This window comes from Sylvia atricapilla, chromosome 7 (genome assembly GCF_009819655.1).
Source record: "Sylvia atricapilla isolate bSylAtr1 chromosome 7, bSylAtr1.pri, whole genome shotgun sequence".
NCBI lineage: Eukaryota > Metazoa > Chordata > Aves > Passeriformes > Sylviidae > Sylvia > Sylvia atricapilla.
This window is the reverse complement of record NC_089146.1, coordinates 17190065-17213008: the sequence shown is the minus strand read 5'-3', so window position 1 is coordinate 17213008 and position 22944 is coordinate 17190065. Positions and strand designations below refer to the sequence as shown.

The following is a 22944-nucleotide window of genomic DNA, read 5'->3' as shown; positions in this document are numbered from 1 at the left end:
TAACACTACCACCATTGAAGCAACAGAAGTACTTCTAGTTATAGGCAAAAAACTAGGAAGTGATCAAAAAGGCTACATATAAAAAAGGATTAGAAACACATTGAGTGTTTCTGTTAGCATTTAATTCATTCTCAGAGAGTCAATTTAGTGGGTTAACAATATAAGATGCCTAGTGAGCTGCATTTCTCACATCCTTATCAAGGTATCACTGCTTACATAAAAATCATCCACAGGCTTTTCTTCTTGTCTATTTATACAACTCTTGTAACAGTAACAATGAAACTTTTCTTAGAAACACAAACCTAAACACTTGGGCAGTTTCATCTAGACCTCCTTCTGTCCTAATCTAACACCTGAAGCTGTAAACTGTCTTTCCCAGGTCAGAATTACATTTGGAATAATATTAGTTTATAGCACCCTAAGCCAATTATTCCTTATACAAATACACTTTGTCTACCTCTTTCTGCAGATGTCTCTGCAGAAGATATTGGAGAAGTCTGTGCAGAAGATTCTGGAGTAGACTGTGCAGAAGATTCTGGAGTAGACTGTGCAGAAGATTCTGGAGTAGACTGAGTGGCTGAAATGTGATTCTGCCCACTCCCTTCCACTTCAACCTCCTCCACTGAGCTACGTGGTGAGTATGGGTTCAACACTCCATAGCTGGACCCTTGCCTATTTCTGTTCATGCACATCAGTGAGATACCTGACATCAATATACTGATGAACAGTATCACTGCTGTGGTAATTATCTGTTAAGAAAGCAAAGAAAATGCACTTAAAGTATAGGAAAATAGTTGCATATGTCTGTCTTTCTAACTTCTGTACTTTTCTAAATACACTTGCAAATACATCTGAACAAGACAATGTTTTCTTTATTTACTGCTCTTGCATCCCATGGCACTGAAAGAGACAAATTTTCATTGCCTGAGTAACTCAGCTTTTTTGTTTGTTTTTTCAAGTTGGACCCCTGTTTCCCATGCATCCAAAAAAACATCCCCTCATTGTCCTTCCCTCTCCTCTCAGGATCACCAGTGTTCTGGCTTAAGTTCTGCACAGGTACCTTTTAATTCCAGAGAGGAATGTACTCTAATTAACATGCTTTAGCCAATGGGGAGCACTCTATTAATTAGCCTTTCCTTCTAATCATCTGCCACTGATAACCAGAATCCACTCTGAGGCTATTTATTACTTGTGAAAGTGCCACATGAACAATCCTGAGTGACTCATGAACTCTCTGTCCATAAGAAAGAGAGGGAGAAAACATGACAAGTATCTATCCTGGTACACTCTCTATCCCCTCTGATAAGAGGAACTATTTACTGGTAAAAATGGTAGTTCAGGGTCTTTCAACCTATAATTGTGCTGAGAAGCCTACCATAGTGCAAGCAGTTACTGCTACACAGGTGATGCATATCCTATCTATCCTGTTACAGATCAAAAGCCATTAATTCAATAAGGGATGATAACCATTTTAGATAACTATCATGCTAAATACAAATTAGTCACCAGGAAAAGGGCTCTGCAACTCACTACCACTCCTAAGTTCTTTCTTTGAGAAGCCTACTCCCATTTTTTCTTAGTCATAGCTGCCTAAACATGAAGGTCCTTCTCCAAACAAATGCTCCTAGTGGTTCATTACAGAAATACATTTTTGTATCAATCTATATGCACTCTACAATGGTACTTTTACTGTAGCAGCCTGTACTTCGACTTAAAGCTACTTGCACATGTAGCATGGCCAAAGTGTGAAGTGATGGGGACAGAACACGTTCATACCTGATGTTTTCCATAGAAAAAGGCAGAGTCAATACTAGTGTTGTTACGTTCACCAACAATTAGTAAGATTCCTACCAGAACTGTAGGGACTCTGAAAGAACAAAAATAGGCAGTACATAACATATTTAGCATGCTCCCACTAATTCAGCAGGAAAGCATTTGAATTAACTTACCCCCATCCAGCTATGATGATAAACCCAATGGGAATCTTTATTGTTTCTCTCTTCTTCAATAGAAATAAAGAAAAAGATAGAAAACCTAAAAAATACCAAAAGAAATGCTTTGTTTATTATTAAAAAGAGAACTGGCAAGTACAGAGCCCAGAAATTCTGTGATGTGACCTGTTCAATAGCTTAAGATATTCTTCTTAGACCTTTAAATAGCCCAAAATAATTTTTCTGATTGCATTCTGAGAAAGTAAATTAGCAATACCCATTGCCTAAAAAATCATGTTAACAGTGAAACGTTGAAAAAATTCCAGGACATTTTATATTAAATATTCAGTTCTGAATGCTAAGAAAGGTTCACGAGAGTAAAAAAGATGTCATAAGAACATTTAGGATACAAGTAACTGATTTCTTTAGGTATTAAAAAGAAGTTTTCTATCCCAACACTCTTTAGTAACCAATAAATAGTGTTGTATTCAGTTATAACATTTCTTTAAAAAGTCACTAGTCCTTTGTAAAGTCAATGATAAATTTAACTAAAAAGTTCTGCACATTTTTACGTATATAACTCTTTATGGGAGTATATTCTGGAACTGCCTATTCTACTCTCACCTCAGCAGCTCACAACATTTTCATGTGGAAGGAAAACTAGTATATATGTTAGGCTCCACCAATGTTGAGATACGTACTTCAGCTAAACAAATATAACTCAGTCCAGAAAAACACCACGGGAATTAAACCCGTAGATTCTGGACAAAAATATATTGAATACCCAAAGTATCTGTTTTTTAAATCATATCTGTAAGGTTCTCCAAGCTTCTTGAGGCATCTTTCTATTCTTTCTATTTCAATTCCTGCATTAATATTATGTTTCAATTCCTGCATTAATCTATAATGGCTTTAGAAATTAACATTTCCAGGGGAAAGAGGTGTTAAAGCTACTTGGCTATGTCCCATCATTCTGTATTTTCTACTTTTCAACGCACCAGATTTTTAAATCTACTTAATGCTGAATAATTAAAATCTTAAACTCTGCATTAATTAAAAATCATCATTAAGACTTTGACTAGCTGAAGGGCAACCCACCATATTCACTGTATTTGCAGTTATTTCTTCCTTGAGAGTAGGCTCTTGTCACACACCAGCCAGGCTGCTGTATCCAGCAAAGGCAAGTCACACCTGCCCAGCTGGAAGCTTCCAACAGCAGCAGCAGTGCCTAACACTGAACCTCAGCACAACTTACAGGTTGCCCCATTTGCAGAACTACAAACAAGTGAAATGAGCACTCCAAAGAACACAGTAAGATTATTTTGAGACATTAATCTTTCACTAAAGTACCTGGGCTCTGCCTAGAGAAATCATACCTGTCCATAGGTAGGTGCTATAAAGTGAGCTGTAGAGGAATATAAAGACAAGGATCTGTATGGTGATGTCTTTCTCTTTTACAGTAAAATTCCATGCCACCATTCCAACGCAAGCAATAAACTGGAAAAAAAGTAAGATACCATCATTTAAACTGGAAAGCAGAATGACAAGAAAAACTGAAGAGAGAGCTATATACCTGCAGTAAGTTTTCAACTCCACCCCTAGATGCACCAGAGGGTGATTTTATAAACTGGATATTTCCTTTAGTAGCAAAGCACTGCCTGAATAAATTCAGTACAGAGTTGTGTCACTTAACTATGTTACCTTATTTTCAGGAGGGGTTTTTCAACATCAAGTATATAATTAATTTCAACTAGGAGTAAGACAAATCAGGTAAACTCCCCAACTTTACATACCTTATAGTAAGTTTACATAGTGATGTTTTTGGCAAGTACAAACCATTTACCTGAAATGATTTGCACATGAAACTGAGATTAAGAGGTATTTGTTCAGCCAGTAATTACACTAGTTGTCACCCAGTGATATTGCATAAATGACCATTTTAGCACTGAAGGAATCCAAAAAGATAGGCTGAAGTATTGTGGAAACAGTAACACAGTATTATTTTTTAAGATGAAAGCTAGCTTTGCTGTTACAAAACAGAGGCACTTCCAGTTCTCATACATGACACTTTTTCAAATGTGACTCCATGATCAGAGCTCAGAGAGTTTACTACATATATATATATAGATTTTTAAAAAAATTGCAGAGCGCTTCAGAAAGCACTACCACACAGATGTACTACAAGCACAGGCTGTTCCAGTTGTGCAGCTGACTTCAAGGGAATAAGGAGCATGTATTCTGTAGCTCCCTCTCAGATTAAACAACAATTAAAATTAATCCAGAGCCACTTGGCTTTGGCCTTCCCTAGCCACCAGCCATGCATTCCCACACACCCTTGCACCAGCTGATCCCTCAGCAAGAACTTCAGAGACATAAACCTATAGAGGGATTATTTTTCTATTTAGCTCCTTGAATTGGGTCACTATAGAGTCAAATACAGGCTGCTGCTCCTGGAATTGCCAGCTTCAGGTGGGTATAAACTGAAACAGAAGTGCACTCAACAGTATTGGGCAATAACTAAGAAAACATTTCAAAAGCCACTCTCCATTCTGATTGTTTATAGTTCTGTTTAGGAATCACAGTGCCCACATTAACTATCATTTTCTTCAAGGATGTATTTCAAGGCACAGAAATAGTTTAGACAAGTCACACATTAGATTCACCCACCCTTCACATTTAGCTATAGAGATCTCACTGTAGAAACCAGACTTCCAAAATTGTTAGAAAATACTTAAACCATAAAACTCACACAACAGCATTCTCCTTACTACTGACCTGAGCAACAAGTAGATTTGTTGTAATCATATGAGGAAGCTGTTTGTATTTCTTACTCAGCACAACAACAGTAAGAGACCAAGTCTGTAACATACAAGAAGAAAAACTACTTTAAGAATAAAACAAAACCCAAAAGAACAAAAGTACTCTGGCAGAGGAAGGTGAAATTAAATATATAGATCTTAGCAACGTGACTGCTACAGTATGCTGCCAGCCCCTTTGCCTCAGCAGCTGTAGTCAGAAATATCAATGCATCTCAAATGCAGCTCAAATGACCAGCCTGGCAATGTAGAATTTAAAATCCATACCCACCTTCCCTGAATCTCTCAAAATTATCTGACAGCAAGAGGTAGCATTCACTTCTGGCTTCCCTTCAGGCATAGTTTTAAGATAAGAGGACTTCAGTGAGACAACAACTTCAGAAAATTCCAATTCCTTCCAGCATGGATGTTTTTATTTTAATAGAGCAAATAAAATAATCATACTATCTGTACTTTCTATAACACCAAAACAAAATTCACATTGGACTTCTGGATTATCCACTCAGGTTTTAAGAAAATAATTTCTAGTAAAAGAATTTGATAAACATAAATTTTCCAGGTTAAATATTTCATTAATGCTCATTAAGACTTCATTAAACAAACATGCATTGACATTTCTGGTGCTGAAGTTTGTACTCAGCCTTCATTACTGTGATATCCAAGCACCTCACTTGGCTTGATGTAACTAGTGTCTGGTGTAAGCTAGTACTTTAATTCCTCACACCCTGTTATTAAAAAATAAAACAAATCTAACATAAAAAGCTCTGCACTAAATGCTCTAATTCAGTCACTCATCTTTCTCTACAGTGCAGCCTTCCAGCAGACCCACTGCTTAATCAAGATTTTTAACTCCTTCCTCATCCCTCAGCCTCAGGATATGATGAGGAAACAACTCTTACCGTGACTCAGTTTGTGCTTACGCACTCAGGCTGCCCTGGCCATCAGTGCCTTTGTGTGTCACCCCAGCAGCACCTACCAGAGAGATGAGGCTGACGATGCTGATGTCAAAGCTGACGTTCTGGAGTGCAGCTGCCAGTGGGTTGGGGTCCATGGAGGGGATGGTCAGCAGCCATGCAGACACATACATTATGGGGGCAGACACAAACGTGCTTATCACCATGCCTGAGGTAATCTGCCACGAGTCAAACAGAAACAACAACGGAGTCAATCACACCTCTAGCTAAATCACCTGCTTTCAGGAATATTATCACTGGCAAAATGGGATCTTTGAATTAAAAATACCTAGACCTTTAACAAATAATGAGTTGTTTCTATAACAAATTATTTAGAATTTCAGCTAGAAAGTATCTGCTTCATACACACAGATAAACTGAGAATTTTAACAAGCTTCTGAAATACCTGGAGTAGAGTGTTACCTACTGCAGATTCCTGCAGAGCATTTTCATGGGTGTCAAATATAACTAATGACTGCAGTCTAGGAGTGAATTTACACTGTCACAATTTGCTTTTGGACATAAACATTTACACCATAAATAACGAAAAAAAACCATGTAGCTATGCAAATATTAATATGCACCAATTCATGAGAGGAAACCATATATATTTACAAGTGATTTCTAGTTTGGCTTCTCATTGTCTTTCTACTTTCTAGAATTTACACAGTGATAGAAGTGTGAGCTGTTACTCATCCAAAAGAGTCTGCTTTAAAGAGATTTCCTAAGATAAAATTTTATCTTGCAAGATTTACTTCTATTACCCTTTTTTCTTATAAAAGCAAATACATCTAAACAATTTCAAAATAGAAACCACTAAAAACAATGAAAATCAACAAAATGCGTTAATGTCACTTCAAGTGGAAGAAATCATTATAAAATTTCTATTTTAGGTCGAAAAGAAAATTGGTACACTCTACTATATATGTATGAAAAAAAGTAAAATGCTTTCTATCAAAAAATTTAACTGAAGGGCAGCACAACTAAATCAGTTAAAGCTTAAGATCTATTGTAAATTTTCATCTTTAAACTGACACTATACTTACTGAAGTCAGTAAAGTATTTTCTTTTTTCCCCCCTACAAAAGCATCTCAAAGAAAGGTCTTTGGAAAAAAACAGACAAAAACCACAACCCCAAAAAACAAAAAAGATACAAGTTCTTTATATCTAAAGTTATGCTAGCTCCTTCTACTAGAATCATTAAAAAAAAAATTAAAATATGAGGATTATCAAGAAACTTAAGACATCAGGAAGGATCCTGGGAGTTTAAGTAATTCTAAGGTACCTACACTACCGAAAAGCAAATTCTTCAAGCTCACTTATTTATCAACAAAGTTAAGTTCAAAGGTGGGAAATATTTGGAAAAGTTTAACTACATACAATTCCTACTTCCATATTAAATTGACTTGCAAATATTGCAACACCAGGTGCTGCTGGAAAAACTCCATAAAGAAATGCATAGTTTGATAAACTGGTGTGATTGACCACGCTGTCACTCTTGTCCAAGAGCTCCACCATCTCTCTACAGAGAAATGGCATCATGAGCCTGAAAGAGAGGGGAAAAAAATTAATTAAAATTTTTATTACTCAACCTATAACAATAGACTATTCTTTATCCAGAAAATTAATAAAAAGAAAATTCAAGGCTTATTTGAATAGTACTCATTAAAAGCAAAATCCTGACATCACTTTGAATGATTGCCTTTATCGTTATCAAAATATTTACCAGCTGCTTAAAAATCCTACATCACAAATGACATTCAAATAAAAAGGACAAACATGACAACAAAGTCAGGTATAGAAGCAGCTTCCCTGATTGTGCAGACAGATTCTTTGTACAAACTTCAAATTTAGAACGGTAAAACATTAAAAAACATCCTATTTATCAACTGTTACATTAATAGTAGCTATAAGCAGTCAGCAGCTCTGAAATTCAGTCCACCTTTCTGCAAGATGTCTGAAATATAAGAAGGGCTCAAGCTTAAGTATCCCATGCCAAAAGCTTTGGCCAGCAAACCGTCGGCAGCAAGGCTATTTCAGCAATAGCCCAGACCTCACACAGACTCAATGTAAGCCTTACACAGCCTCACAGTAAAGTGGTAACATTAAACCCCAAGGTTTTTAATCTTTACTTTGTTACAAAATTTGTCATTAAGCATTGAGTTAAAGACCTTTGTCATAGTTCTTTAACTTTGCTGGTTAGTTGTACTTGATACTCAAATGCACCTTGAAATTTTATAATAAAAACTTAAGAACCAAACAAACATTCCATTATCTTAATTGTAGTTCTGCAGAAGACAAAATATTTAATATTAAATAAATAAATGATTATTCCCTGAGATATATTTAGGGGAAGATAATGCTAGTATAAGTTCTAAATAGAACTTGGCATTTACTCATGCTTAAAAGTCAAGCAGTTTTAGAGCATAAAGGACCATTTTTATTCTCTTTCAATACAGCAGTTTCAAAGACTTGTAGATAAAAAAAGGAAAAACAAGTAATTTGGAGAGGCATAGTTTAAGCCAAATAAAATACAAATACTAATCAAATTTACCTAAGCTCACAACTGTCTAACTATTTATTCAGTAGATTTTAATTTAAGCTACTAATTCCCCAAATACCTAATTCATGACAGATGGCCTGAGGGCAGCCCATGAAGGCACAGCACCCGAATTTCTTTCTTTGCAGAGCCTGACAACAGGTTTTTAGTCTATTAAATTTTCTTATAAAATTAACAATTAAAGAATACAAATTTAAATTAACTTACAGCCTATGAAAGAGTTTGGGAAGCACTCACTCAAAAAAAAAATACTGGAAGTGAAATGTATTATCATTATAATGTTTTTGAGAGAAAAGCCATCTGACCAGGGTATTCAGAGTTCAAAACATCTAGAGAACAAAATTATAAAAATTCATAAATTGAACTTACAGTTTAGCTGTGATGAGAAGGATCAGTGCAACAAACATACCCTTTGTCAGTTTTTTTGTTTGTCCCACCATAGTCAGTCCAAGATAAAAAAGTGCAGAGCCAGAAAATGAACTGCCCAGTCCATCAAGGAAGTTTTCAAGGTATTCAGGAATTTTCTGGCCAAGAATAAAGTTTGAGGCAATTCCTATGAAGACCATGAACACAATTGGGTTCTGCAAAACTCGAAGGAGTGCTAGGCCCACTATTTTGATTTTGCTCTGTGACACAGTACGATTATTCCTCCACTTCTGGATTTCACAGAAGATAAACCCCAAGGGGTTTAGCATCATAAGAGATATTGGAGCCACTAGGTAAATGTACTGGAGATACTCTGGATAAGTGGTTTGATATAAAGCTTCAACTAGAAGACAGGAAATGAAGAGTTATGAGTGATAACATTTCAGCAAAAAAATACATTGAAATATTGAAATTAAATTTTGCTCTCTGAACACTAAAGAAAATTATGTAAGTTTGCTCCAGAAGGAACTGAAGGACTACATTAAATTAACACTCAATGTAAGATAATACAGGAAGAGAAGTATGTCCAATCATATTAGGGCACAGTTATCTAAAGAACACATTAACGACCAAAGATTCACTATCCAATATTATTTAATCATTCTACAATTAGCCAACCTTTATAGAAAAAAAAGAAAGAAAACAATATAACAGTTCTATGTTTCCTTTGAGTCATCCCAAATGCTGGAAAAATTTTGGCTTTATTTCTGACTTGCTTTTTCTTCCGATAAACATGACAGTTGTGCAGAATTAAATGCACCTTTGCAGGATACAAGCTGCTCCCCATCTTAAGGGAGCCTCACTTCTCTGGAATTTAATCAGTTTTCCATGGGTAAGTCAGGTGTGATCTTTCTACAATGATTCAATACAACACAACAAAGCAACAATTGGAAAAAAAAGTTTATCACATAATTATTGGTTCATTCTCTGGGACTACTTAGGACAAGAGTTACTGCTGTAGTTATAATCCTTCAAGGAACTCTAAATCATGAGCCTTTGTTTTAATCACTACTACATACTTCTGAGTCAAAGTAGAACTGCTTCTTATTTCAAGTTTGTATTAAATGCACTTCAAAAATAATGAAAATACTTTGGAAACATATAAAAGATTCAATTCCAATGTGAATTAAAAACTCCCCCGATGCTTTAAAAGTAGAATGTTCTCTTTTACCTGATTTACAATTGTTACAGTTAATCATTTTCTTGTTATTAGTAATGATCAATAATATGTTATAGGTATAAATAGCATGTCAATTATAATATATGAATATATATTTAATCATATCATTATATTTATTATATATACTGTGTACTAGATATGTATTGTGCATACAATTAACAATTACTAGTAACAACATTATTAACCTTTCCTGAAAGAGCTTTTCCTCATGACTACACTTTTCAAAATCCAAGAGAGTTTTACCTTTGTGTTATCTAAGCCTCTGGAGTGACAGGAAGTTCCAAGTGCTAAATCAGTGCTCACTTTGAACAGTCTCCTCTCTAGACCAAATAAACTGACATTCTCAACTAGCTGATTTCTTACATATATAAAAAAAGGCACTGAAGGTGTCTTTACTTTCACTGGCCATTATTAAAGTACATGTACAAGAACTACCTGTACTAAAATCCTAGATGGACTTCTAAACAGAAGTACCAAATTTGGTTTTTTTTCCTAAAACCTCAAACCTGGAACTGATGCTTTATGTTGCTTTATACAGAATGCCTATGTCACTTGAACACAACTCCACACAAGTCATGAGTAAGTGATGTCTGAGTGAAAAATTTAAAAAACCTTTATTTTCTGGTAAAGTGAAGCTGCATACTTAAGACAATAAATTAAGGTCTATAAGTACTTTAAATCATGACATCAGAATGCATTTTACTGGGTACAAAAAGTGGAATTAGATCACTGAGTCAGTGGGTAAAAAAAAAAAAAGAAAATCACTCTTAAGGAATTGTTAAAACAGCAAATATAATCCACAACTTTTATCACTGATAAAAAGTTTTCTTTTTATTTAAATCACAGTGCCTGTTTGCTGATTATAACAAAAAAACTGAAATCAAAGATACTTTAATTAAAAAAAAAATAAATTCTCTACATCTCAGCTGCTCAAAAGTACATATAAATCACACACTAGCTGTCCATGCTTAATATGAGTATGATTAAAGTCACAGTGACTGTCACCCACATAACACCTCTGCTACACCTGTGCTTTAACACATAGCTCTAGAGAATACCTGAATCTTTCTCACAGATTTGTATCATTATTACCCAGTAATAAAAAAACCCCCAAAGATTTCTGTCATAGTAATTTTGTCTACATCAGGGGTGTGCTAATAAACCTCTCTGCCAGTTGGTTCTTTTTCATCCCAACATCACGTTTTAAACTAGCATTGTCACAACCGTGATTATAGAAAAACAGTGAAAAGCTTCAAAAATTTGACCTGCATTTTGATTTCCCTATGTGCAAATCTTTTCAAACAGCAAAAATTGGCATAATAAAGAAATAATTAATAATAGTAATAAAGAAATTCTATGGGATGAAGACTCAGGAATGATAAAGTGTTCAAACTGCCTTTTTAAATAGTGTGAGTTTAAAGCAAAATTTGTCAATACTGATTTTTTTCCTGTACAAATTTCCACTGCTACAGGATTTAAAAATATTTTTTCATTATAAAATCAGGCTTTGTTCAAAAGACTACCTCCGTCACATAAAAAACAAGTGGCCAGTCCTGCAAACACTTCAGAGAAGCTTGGGTAATATTTTACTAATAGCAAAAAGTTTGCACAGGTGACAGCATGAACCAAACAGCAGTGAAAGTTTGGGGATGAGAGAAGGGAAAGGACAAGAGGAAACAAACCTCGAGAGCCTACATTGTTTCTGTTGCAGTAACTATTCAAATAATGCTCTAAATGGTGTATTTTTTGGCAAGATCATATATGGGAAAAAATTAAATCATATCTTACAAATCATTAAGTACCTGATGAAATATGTAGTCTTACAAGAAAGTAAAAGTAGAAAGAATGTTTTAATCAGGAAACTAAGGAAATACATTCAGAAACCTCCAAAATACATATGTTAAAAAAAGAGAAACCCTAATTGGCATCTAAAATGCATACCAACAAATAAAGATATAATCTTCACAGCCCCATTTGTCACATACTTCTGATTTTTTTCAAGAGGAATAAATGTCAGGAGACGCAACTGAGGGAAACACAGTATTTCCATCTAAAAAAAGTATTTTCATCTAAATTTTATACATATCAAGTAAACTTAAAGAGAATAAGAAACATTGAGGATTCTTCTGAGCATGCTGCCCTGGAATAAGGAGAAGATACTCTTAACTCCTAAGAGATCTACTTATTACTTATAATCTGGAATTGTGTATTTGACCTTTCCTTTGTAATTGTATTTTCAATTCTGTAATCAAACATCTTGCTTTTTGCTTTGCTAGAACCAACTTGTTCCATTTTTTCAGTTTTAACCTTTCCTAGATTATGAGTAGCATCAAAGTACAGTATTAGAGAGAATTTGAGAGGCACTTCAGAAACTGTTTCAATTGCATGGAACTTCAATTCAGAAGTCAATTTCAAATTATGGAAATATAAAAGCAAGCATGTCTAGAACAGTGAAAATTAATTTTCAAGAAGAAGACATACTTACCTATTGGATATCCAAGTGCAAAGTCATTGCTTTGTGTAGCAAAAATAGGGAACAAACCTGCTTTGCTAAATCGGTTCTCAGGACTGGCTACTAACAATGTTAAAACACAGACTAAAAAAAACACAGCAGCTTTGGCAACTAAAACACTGTACAGGAAGGACCAATTCACATTAGAAAAATTAAGTACCACCATGTTTTTGAACAGTAAAGCCGGGAGTGCAAAACGGGACACGAAATTTCCCAGTCCTTTGGCCTGAGTTGATGTGATAATGTTGGCTCTTCCAGCTATGTAGCCACAAAGAATTATTCCAAAGCATTCCAACAGGGCTGGGAAAAGCCTGCTTATTGACATAGAAGGAGTACCGCCGGTGGTATTGAGTCCAGCTTGTCCAGGCAAAGAAAGAGACATGTTAGCTGAAGATGAGAGGTTCTTTGCAGTGAAGTCTGAATAGCTATCCATTTCCTCTGATCACCTCTTCCAAAAGAAGAGTGTGAAATGATCTCATCTGTAAAAGCAACAAAAGTACACTTGTTAACTTTATTCCTTTAAGTACAAACCTATGCCCTCTCAGATTATTACAGAATAGACAATAGGAATAGCCCTTCACAAGAACTGAGCACCAGGAAAGGAAGATAAATGTGAGGAAAAATCAAAGCTTCTCCATTCTGGTACAAAAACATTTGGCAAGGTCCTCTCTACCTTCCAGAAAGATTTAGAGTTTAAATCATGATTTCACTCTCGAAGTTTATACCTTGCTTTGTGCAACTTTGACCTCTCCCAACATTTCAATATCATGTGATAATGATACTTTTCAATTAGCAAAGAATCCACATATGACACAGCAGCCAGTGACTTAATTCATTGCACTAGAAACGACCCATATTTCTACATACAATTCTTTACGTCTGTAGCAGTGAAATTTAAGCATGCATTAACTATTTTTGTACAACAGAAATACCTGCTGACCCCTGCTCCTCACTTGTTAGCAGAGACTCCCTTTGAAAGGGCTGATTACAACACCGCCGGTTCTATATGCAAGCAGACATGTAAAGTCTGCAAACCAGATGAAGAGAGTGGACATCAAACACAAATATTCATTGGTCAATAGCAAGATCCTGCCAGAAACAGATATGGCTTTGGCAATATAGCTCTGAAACCTGTGCAGTCCATCAGCTAACTCTGCACATAAAATTCTGACATGACTAAATACTGAAGTACGCTGTTTAGGAAGTGAAGATGACTTACCTCACTTTGTAGGGATAGAAACTAAGGCAAAGGTGAACTTAGGTGGTTTCCCCTAAGCTATCAGTGGTAAAGTCAAGAATCCCAAGTCCCAAACTGTGCTTTGTACAGCACAATCTGTGCAAATTAACTGGTTTAAGAGTCTTTCCAGCCTCTTTGTATCCTACCCACAAGGAACACAGAACACAGCAGCCAGGTAAATAAGCAAGTAAATCAAGTGAGCGCAAAGGTGAGGTCTTGTAAGCCTATTTCACACTCTGGCATCCAGCATATAAATATTCACAAGCATCAACTCTTTGACTCATGACTTTTATTTATGCCTAAGGCTTTTGGTAAGCATTTCCATGAGGCTGTTGTAATCACCAGGACTAAGCTGCTGCATCATCTAAATCTGTTCAGTAGCCTTGGCTATCCCTTCTCCCAAGGAAAATGAGTCTCACTCCAAGCAGGGCTTATTTTAAAGGCTGTACTTCTCTTACATTATAGATGATACATTAGCTTGGATGCATTTGGACCAGGAGCTCAAAATACTATTTGCTACAGAACAATGGGAAAATTTGCAGTAAGTGAAGCAAACAACAAACCACTTCTTCTACTAAAAAAACTTAAGGATGTTGTTGGAATTTGCAAAATGACCTAAAGAGGATCAGAGACAGATTTCCAACACTGAATTGTTGAAAGGAATCAGCCACATTCTACACTAGCTGCAAGGTAAAAAGAAGGCTTTCAGCATAGCTCCATGTCAAATTCTCCAAGCTTACAGCACTGCATAGAGCTAAGGCTCCCAGCACTGCAACATGTTCAACCTACTAATTGCTCTCTCAAGGCATTTTGTTTCAGCAATAAGATATAGCTGAAACTTTTTTAATCAAATGCAACATTTGATCTGTAGTGGAAAGGTATTCCAGTCATATCTATCCCTGAATTCTAGCATTCCTTCTCCTGTACTTTCCTATTCAAGGCTAATGACAAGGCTCTCTTCCTTCTGTATTAAAATCATTATTTCTCCTCACAAAACCACTACAAAACACATAAGTGCCCTTGTCCCCATTTCACAATTCAGGACTTAAACAAATATGACTGATTCTTATGTTGTATCAGTCAATAGCACATACTAAATCCCGTATCTCACTCACTAGATCAAAACTGACATGGATACACACCCACACATCTCAAACCATCTTTTGTAAGAGATAGATAGATAGCTAGATAGACAGATTCCTGTAGCCTTCCTTCAGGGTAGCTTCAATTTCATTAGAAGGGACCCTGTTAAGTCATACAGGACAAATGTTTGGTAAATCACAAGTGTTTCAAAGAGAAAAACTCCATCACAGTAAAAGCTGCTACTGGCACTCCTCAGAGGGCTTTGAGAGGGAATCATCTCTTCAGCTCAAGAGACAGGTACATCCCAGATTCTTCATATTTAACACAGAGGGTCTATTGCCAAGCAGTGTTTCCTAGAAATGCAAGCTTTTGCATTCTGCTTAACACAGTGAATACATCTCACCACTTTTTGCTCTATAGGATACAGACATTTATATAACTGTTGTGAGATTATGTAATGACTAATTGCAGATTTAATATACAGCCTAGTTACACCTCAGGCTTATCCCAAACTAGCATCTCACAAGAGTGAAATTGTTTTCAATTCACAGTTCTTAATGAAATCAAAGACAACGATCTCATGCAAACCCAAAACCTCCTGTATTCTACACAGAAATTAGTTTGTTCTTATAGCAGATGTAGCAAACTAACCAGACAAATGACACTAAAATAATGAAATATAATACAGCTGCAAGGGAAGGCACTTAGCTTTGGCTCCTTAGAACATAGGACTTGTAGTGATCCCTTCAGGGATTGAAGACTGAGATTTTAATCCTTGAGAACTCAGCCACAGCTGCATTTTTGGGAACTGCAGGCCAACACAGACACAGCTTTTAGGAATAATGCTCCCTTATCTGCTGTCAACTGTGCCAAGCATAGCTGCCTGAAGCCAGACTGTTAGCTTGCACGAGAGGAAGCCTTGTAGGAAGACCAACAACAGACACAGACCAAGTAACAAGTGCAGTTTAAACTTCCCATGAAACATTTCGCTTGGAGGTTGTCAATATTTGTAAAGACTTAAAATTCACCAGACTAGAAACCGAATTCTGCAGCAGCTGTGAGTTAACCAACATCAGGTTCCTCTCCGAATACACAGAAACAGAGAAATTGCCTCCTTCACCATAGAAATGCAAAATTCCCTTTCATTTTCTTTTTCTAATGAAAGTCAAAGACAGAATGAGTGAATAAAAGAGATAACTTCAATGTACATCCCCCCTCTGGTCTCTCACTCTTACGTTTTCAACTGATAATCACTCTCAATAATATGGTGACACTGGCAAGACTGTGCACATTGTTCATAAATTATATCCCAAACATGACCTACTTTAGTACAATGTAGAATCTCTCCTACTTTAGTGTAAGGATGACACATGATTTTATTCAGGAAGATTAAAATGGAATTGGAGTAGGAAGAGTTACTGCTCATGGCAGCTCTACTACCCCATTCTCAGCTAAGAGAAGATTCTCAGCGTGTACTACATGCATTTTCACGTAAAAATTTGTGAGGTAAGTCAAAGAGGAAGCAACTTCGGGGAGATACAATGATAAAAGTAAGTGGGAAGAAGTGATTATTGCAGTTCCTATTCTTGAAAGTTAACCGCAATTTTTACTTTTCTCTTCGTTGGGCTAAGAAAACAGAGAGAGCAATACTGCAAGAGGAATTAGCACAAGAAATGGGCCACGTATATCTGGGAACCTAGACAATGCCACAAGAAACATCACACACCATTTGTGTCTCTGAGCAGCTGTTTTTTCAAGATCACATTTCCTTTGTCATCCTTGTCCCACGACGCCGTTCCAAGGCAGGCCCCGGCCGAGGGGCAGCCGGGGAAGGCACGGGCTGTGACACCTGGGGAAGCCGAGGCCTGCCCTGAGCACACGGCTGCCACCGCTCACACAGCAGCGCCTCAAGCTCCACGAGACTCTGGCAGCTCAGGGGAGACCAAAGGAAGCAACAGCTGTCAGCGACGCCGAATGTCAACTCAGAAAATGAATGAAAAACATACTTCTCCTTAATTTTCACTTAGGCTGATATTTGGGCTTCTCAACAGATAGATACATAGTTCTGAAGCAAACAGCAAAACGTTTTTCAAAAGGCAGATAACGTTTTCTTGCCAGCATCCCTTAAAAAGCACCTCACTTGCATCACTTGCCAAACTGGGATGTAAAATCCTCTGATTCGCAGCCAGAAAGCTACAACAAACCCAACGCCTCTTGCCTGCCCCTTCCCGGCCCATCACTGCTCTCCTTCCCACGGTCACCCCAGCTACGAGCACACAGCATTTTCAGTCAAAGAGAAAAAAACCAGCAGCACTGCCCTGTGTGACAGCTGCCTCAGTACAAAATAACGCCAGAAGCCGGGGAAAGGAGCGGGCAGCTTACCTACTTAGCTTTCGGTAGGCGCCTCCGCACAGGAGTGCGTGGAGCGGGTTTGCGCTCTGCCGAACTGAGAACCCCTCCAAGGCCGAGGCCGCCGGTACCGAGGCCAGGGAGGGGAGGTCTGGCCCGCCCCGGCCCGCCCCGCCGGCGACAGCCCCGCCGCCGCGGCCGGCTCAGCGCCCCGGGCGGGCCCCGGCGGCGGGCGGGCCCCGGGCAGGCCGGGGCTGCGGGCGGGGCAGGCAGCCGCCGCAAGATGGCGGCCTGGCGGTGTCCGCGCGGGGCCCGCCCGGGTGCGGCGGGTGTCCGCCGCCGCCTCGGCCCCGGGGGTTTCCCCGCGCCCGGGAGCCGTCTCCCCTGGAGTACGGCAGCGGAACGAGCTCCGGCCGCTCCCGGGGCGCCCCTCGTGGCTGCCGCCACCTGCCCGCAGCCGGCGCTGCGCCCCTCGGCGCGGGAGGCCGGGCAGAGCCGCCGCTCGCCCCCGCAGCTCGGCCGGGCCGGCGCGGGTCAGCCCCGTTATCGGCCCGAGCCAGCGTCCCCTGCACTCGGCGGGGCCGATAGCGGCGCTGGCTCCCCGCAGCAGCCTGCCCCTGAGCCTCCCGCACTCATTCCGACTTTCTGAGCAGTCAGAGCGCTTAGAAACAAAACCCCGCGTGTTTTCCACGTGCCATGGGTTCCACAAATTTGGCCAGTGAGTAATTTCCCCAGTAAAAACTAATACTTGGTAAAGACCAACGATTCTCTTGCAGAAAACGAGGAGACAGCTTTCTCAAGACTTTCCCTTTATAAAGCAATTGATGGCACAGCAGTTCTAGCTGCCCTTTTCCTAAGAACCAGGACAGAGAGCAGGTGTGAATTCCGTGTGCCTTGCTCTCCCCTCCTGGTCAAACCTTGCCTTACTTGCCAACTGCGGCAGACACGTGGCAATGCTGTCCCACTAAGAGCAAGGCAGTTTTCCCCGCTGGTAGAATGTTGACCAGTCTGTGTGCTCAGTAGCTTCCCATTCCAAACTTCCAGCAAAAAAACCCTCAAAAATACTCAAAAAAATTTCCAAGGAACTTCCAGGGACAAAAACCCAACACCCACAACCAAAAAACCAACAACCAAAAAACCCCACCCACCTCTTTCCCTTTCAGGTAACACTCAAAAAAGACCAAAACAGAGCAGAATTGGAGAATAATCTCAACCAAAGAAGATGTATGTGATTGACAATTTATGAAGCATTGTGTCAGATATGAAATTTTTCCATAGTCAGTTCTGTTCACAAGGTCTACTGTTGAAATGCTTACCAGAAACAAACCCAGTATTATATAGTAAGAGCAGCAATATAACAGAAATAACACTTAAGGGAATTAATTGGAAGTCCAGTTAAGAAAATTCTGTAAAGAATGCAGACGGGGACAAAAATTTGTGGGGACAAATGTGGCTACTGGAAACTTTTAGAAGGTACTACATTGTTGATATCATATGTCCACTTTGAATTCACTTTAAAGACACTGATGCCTAAATTTTATGTTTCTGCACTAGAAGTGTATGCACTTAATAGAACCTAAACAGCCATGAAGCAATGGTGTCAGTGCTTGACTCCTCACTACCTCTCATTCCTATCTACATCCTGTCCCAGCTCTGGGCCAACACAGCCCAAGCAAAAGATCAGCAGGGGATTGTTCCAAAGCAGTGCCACGGTTTATTATGTATGTTTACTGCTGGAAGGTGGTGCAGCCTGTTGAGTAACACTTACCCATTGTAATGTCAGGGTGAGACTTTGTTTTGATGCAAACACTAATAAAGAAGACTATTTTGTTAATCTTTTCACTGTTGAAGTTTCTTTATTTGGCACCTGACAAAGACCACTTTCAGACTGATTTGGTTTTGGAAATACAGTATAATAAGGCCTTTCAGACTTTTTGGCTTTCTGTCATTCATTCTTTCCTATAGAAATGACACCTTAGAGGGACATGCTCTGGGGAGTAGCAAGGGAGGTATACCAGACCATACTAAGAACTCTTGGTAATAAACGTATGCCTTCCCTTCTCTTGAATGCATTTTTTTTCAGTTTGAAAAGCTCACTAGTGATTTAGCATTTAATGAAGTATTTAAAATACAAGAACCCTTCAGCTGTTTTAAAAGAGCATACTCATTTGGCTCTATGGATACATTGCTCATTGACTGCTATTGCTATCCACCAGCCACTAGCCTGATTTCCCAGGGGATGAGCAGTAACAGGACAGGGCTGTGTTTCCATCTCTAGCATACACAGTGTGCTAAATCAGATAAGCACACTTGACCTGAGTCCTGTGTCTTCTTTTGGGGAACACAAACAAATTAAAAGTGTAATACTCAAAAAAGTAAATAGTAAAGAAGAAGAACCTCAAAACCCTGAAAAAGTAAAATACTCAAAAGTGTGAAAATTAGTATCAAAGGCATGTGGAAAACAATACAATAAAATTATTATAGCTGCTGGCTAAATAAAGTAAAAGTATATAAGTAGGACTTAATATAGTATATACCCTTATGCAGATTTTAATATTTTTAAACATATGATAAGCAGCCTAGCAACTATTTCTCATTAACATACAGCCTCTTCTGAGATGAACAGAGAAAAATACTATGGTCAGATCCCTTGCTCTGTTAAGAAACATGAAATCATTATTAACCAGACACTACCACCAGAACAGCACTGTGAATAACTCAAGCACTGGATTACAGTACCAGTTCTCCACTTGGCTGGGAAATGTTAGGAAGACAATTTTCTGGCTTTTTTTCCAGTTGAGATAATTAGCAATGATAACTTAATGTTGGAGTCAATAAATCTTTCTAATGCAGTATTCAATATACAGCATACTCCTGACAATTTCCAATCCTGTGTCCCTGAACAGCAAAAGACAGTATTTTCTCACTGTTTGACCCCTCCTCTCTGCTCCCTCAACACTCAAGCAAAGCTCCGTAGGCACTTTATTTGAGCCACATGTTCTCAGGCCTTGAACTTGCCTTTGTTCCATGGAGCATCTTTGAGTTCCAACATCCTGCCTTTATAATAGGGTTTAATTTCTTCTTCCTTTTAAGATCTCTGTAAACTAAGGGTGACAGCCATGGACAACGATTCTTATGGAGTTTTACCCAACCCACAGAAGTATGAAAAAGCCCCCATGCATTAATTAAACCCCCAAACATAACAATGCCCACAGCTATAACAGTGCAACTAATGCATGGGAAAGGCAAGTTTGTTGTATACAATCTCCTGAGAGGACAGGTTTATAGAGTCCATCACCTCTTGATCACAGCTGGCAACTCAGCTTTAGCAGCTGAACTGTAGATCACAGGAAACACAGTTATTGCCAATGCAAAGCCAAGCTTTCCAAAAGCCACTAAACAGATACAAAACTGCAAGTTACCTCCAAAAATTTAATTCAATCCTCTTGAGCATTCCCTTAAAATGACATAACATTGTATAATCATGAACCACTCTCCCCCTTGATTTTTGTTCTGTTTTTCACTCAAATTGGTTGTTTCCATCCACTTATATGCCACTAGAGTAGTTAAGAGATTATATGGGAGACAATTTCTGCTTTTTGATCTGGCCAGCAGCTTAACCAATGAAAAGCAGCTGGAGCAACCATTACATGAGTCGTCCTGTGGCTTTCATCATACTCATTTACCTGCAACAACCACACGTACACAGGCTGGGCTCACTCAGGAAATGCACGAGGTTCACTCTCTCAGTGAGAGCAGGTTTCAGGCAATGTCACTTTTAAGAACCAGCACTGACCACATAAAAACATTTTGCAAAGGCACACAGCTGAGCCAGTTTGAAAAGGTTTTCTGGGAAGTCACAAATGTATCTTTGTACTCCTTGTGAAGGCTACTTCCCGGGTAAACTCAAGCACTTACTGCAAAACCTGAAATGCTGGAGTATTCCGTAGCACTCCAGAATTTACTGTAAGCAAGTACATTTCTCCAGTTCATTTCTGAAAATACTAAAATTGGAATTTCTTTTTCTAGAGAACTGGCATTGAAGTTGTAGTCACATTGTTAGGGTGTGGTGATAACTGAAAGAAAACACTGCCGTGCAGTAGGAAGTGTACAGTAGGAGAGCTTCAAAGCAGCATTATTAACTAAAAATATGCAAAATTTCTCAAAATAACCTCTCAGTAGAGTATTAGAAAAGCACACCTTTTCCAAGAATAGACAAAGAAAAGAATACAGAATATGAGAAGACAGGAAGAATGCCAGCAAATCCATCAGGATGCAATCTGTCTGGAAATTTACAGGTATAATCTCAGTGCAATTTCCAGACAGCCGCACACCTAGTTTTCAATAGCATGGAAAAATCCAAGTATCTTACCAACACAGTAATTGCAACCATGGATAGAGACATTAGCACTTCTTAGGTAATCTCCGTATCAATCACAGGAAGAATACTTCCTCAGTGCTCCTTGGTTATTGACAATGAGCCAAACTTCACATGAACATTGGATTTATACCTACAGACAACGTGGCTTTTTAACTCCAGTACTGAAAAATATACCCTTTTCATACTGCTCATTACTTAACAAGTAAATGGATTATATAATGCCCAAGGCAGGGCCCTGTGCTCATCCTCTGTTAAATTTTCTTAGCCGACTCCATCTAAAAATGCATGTCTAACTTTGGTCATCTAAAACTTTAGTTCAGGGTTCAGAAAGTATGTCGGTTTGTGATGCCTGCTCTCTTACAGTTGTATGTAGGGCGTTCAGGAAGAAGGTGAAGTGCTTATCTGCACCTAGATGTGTCTGGTCACACTGCCTCACATGGTTCCCGGCAAATAAACTATAGTGTACAATACACAGATGTTTGATGAGGCAGTTAAGCAACAAGGGAAACCTGAGGAAAATTAATGTGTAAACAGGAAATAGGCCCCTGGATTGTGTCTCTGGAGGGTGGCGTCAAATGAAAAGCATTTGTCCCATGAAAGAATTTCTAAAACTTCTGAGGCTTAAATACCATTAAAAAATCCAACATCTGAGAGAAATTCTAGGTGTCCTGAAAGCAGTATAACACAGAGATCAGGAGAATGCCAGATACTGTTACCCATAAGCTTGAAGCTTGTAAACACAGAAATGATGAGGGATGCACTGGACGTTTACATTCACCTCAGTTACCTTGGAACACTTTTGTAAAAGCTCTTCCTTCTTAAGAAAGTAATTTATCAGCTCATCTATAATTTCGCAGTAGTCTACCTCATTATCTGCGTTGGTTACGGGAACTTAATTAGTATTTTTCACATAGGATCTTTTGTAAGACAGTGTGGATGTTCAAGCTGGTTTTGAAACCATGTTTACTGTACTGCACTCATTCACTTCCATTTTGTTCTGTGGCTGAGACAATTCCACAGAAGTGAAGGTGCAATTATACTCTTCAAAATACTGTATCTGCCAAAAGAAAATACATGAAGCTAGTACAGACAGATTGCAGAAAGTCAAACTAAGACTTTAGCAATAATTATGTATGTTCAGGTGTGTTGAAATAGACTGCTCTAGAAACCAAGCCCAGTAAACACTGTCCATGTTGAAATTCACCTCTCAAAAGCAAAAAATAAGGAAAAGTTCAAATTAAATTACATGGCATTAATTAAAGTTCAGAATAACCCCATGTGATTTCAATACTAGAAGTTTTTTCTGAAACTGCTTTCAGGGGAGACAAAACAATGTTGAAGAGACCTAAACATACAAACTCTATCCTTAGTGCTAGTGCATCAACCTTTTACTTGGCTCAGCAAGAAGGTAAGTGTGCTAAACTCAAATGCAAATAACTCAAATATTAGTTACATAGTTAACCAGAAAAATATGCCGAAGTAAAAAAAAAAAAAAAAAAAAAAAAAAAAAAAAAAA

At 38.3% G+C, this 22944-nt stretch overlaps 1 protein-coding gene across 7 annotated transcripts in view; it reads right to left on the bottom strand.

Annotated features, from left to right (window-relative positions):
• GPR155 (G protein-coupled receptor 155) overlaps positions 1-22944 on the bottom strand; it is a 34590-nt gene that overhangs the window by 11226 nt on the left and 420 nt on the right. For 2 of the 7 annotated variants that reach the window (XM_066322783.1, XM_066322782.1), the window contains exons 1-10: positions 17081-17224; positions 12352-12857; positions 8630-9029; positions 7081-7246; positions 5724-5879; positions 4707-4790; positions 3308-3428; positions 1950-2034; positions 1777-1867; positions 458-749 (exon numbers count right to left, since the gene is read on the bottom strand). In XM_066322783.1, coding sequence (XP_066178880.1) covers positions 458-749; positions 1777-1867; positions 1950-2034; positions 3308-3428; positions 4707-4790; positions 5724-5879; positions 7081-7246; positions 8630-9029; positions 12352-12811 — 1855 coding nt within the window. In that variant the 5' untranslated portion in view covers positions 12812-12857; positions 17081-17224. Of the gene's footprint in view, positions 1-457; positions 750-1776; positions 1868-1949; positions 2035-3307; positions 3429-4706; positions 4791-5723; positions 5880-7080; positions 7247-8629; positions 9030-12351; positions 12858-17080; positions 17230-22215; positions 22486-22944 lie in introns of those variants that run through there. The other 5 variants (XM_066322784.1, XM_066322788.1, XM_066322787.1 and 2 more) reach the window with 5 other exon arrangements.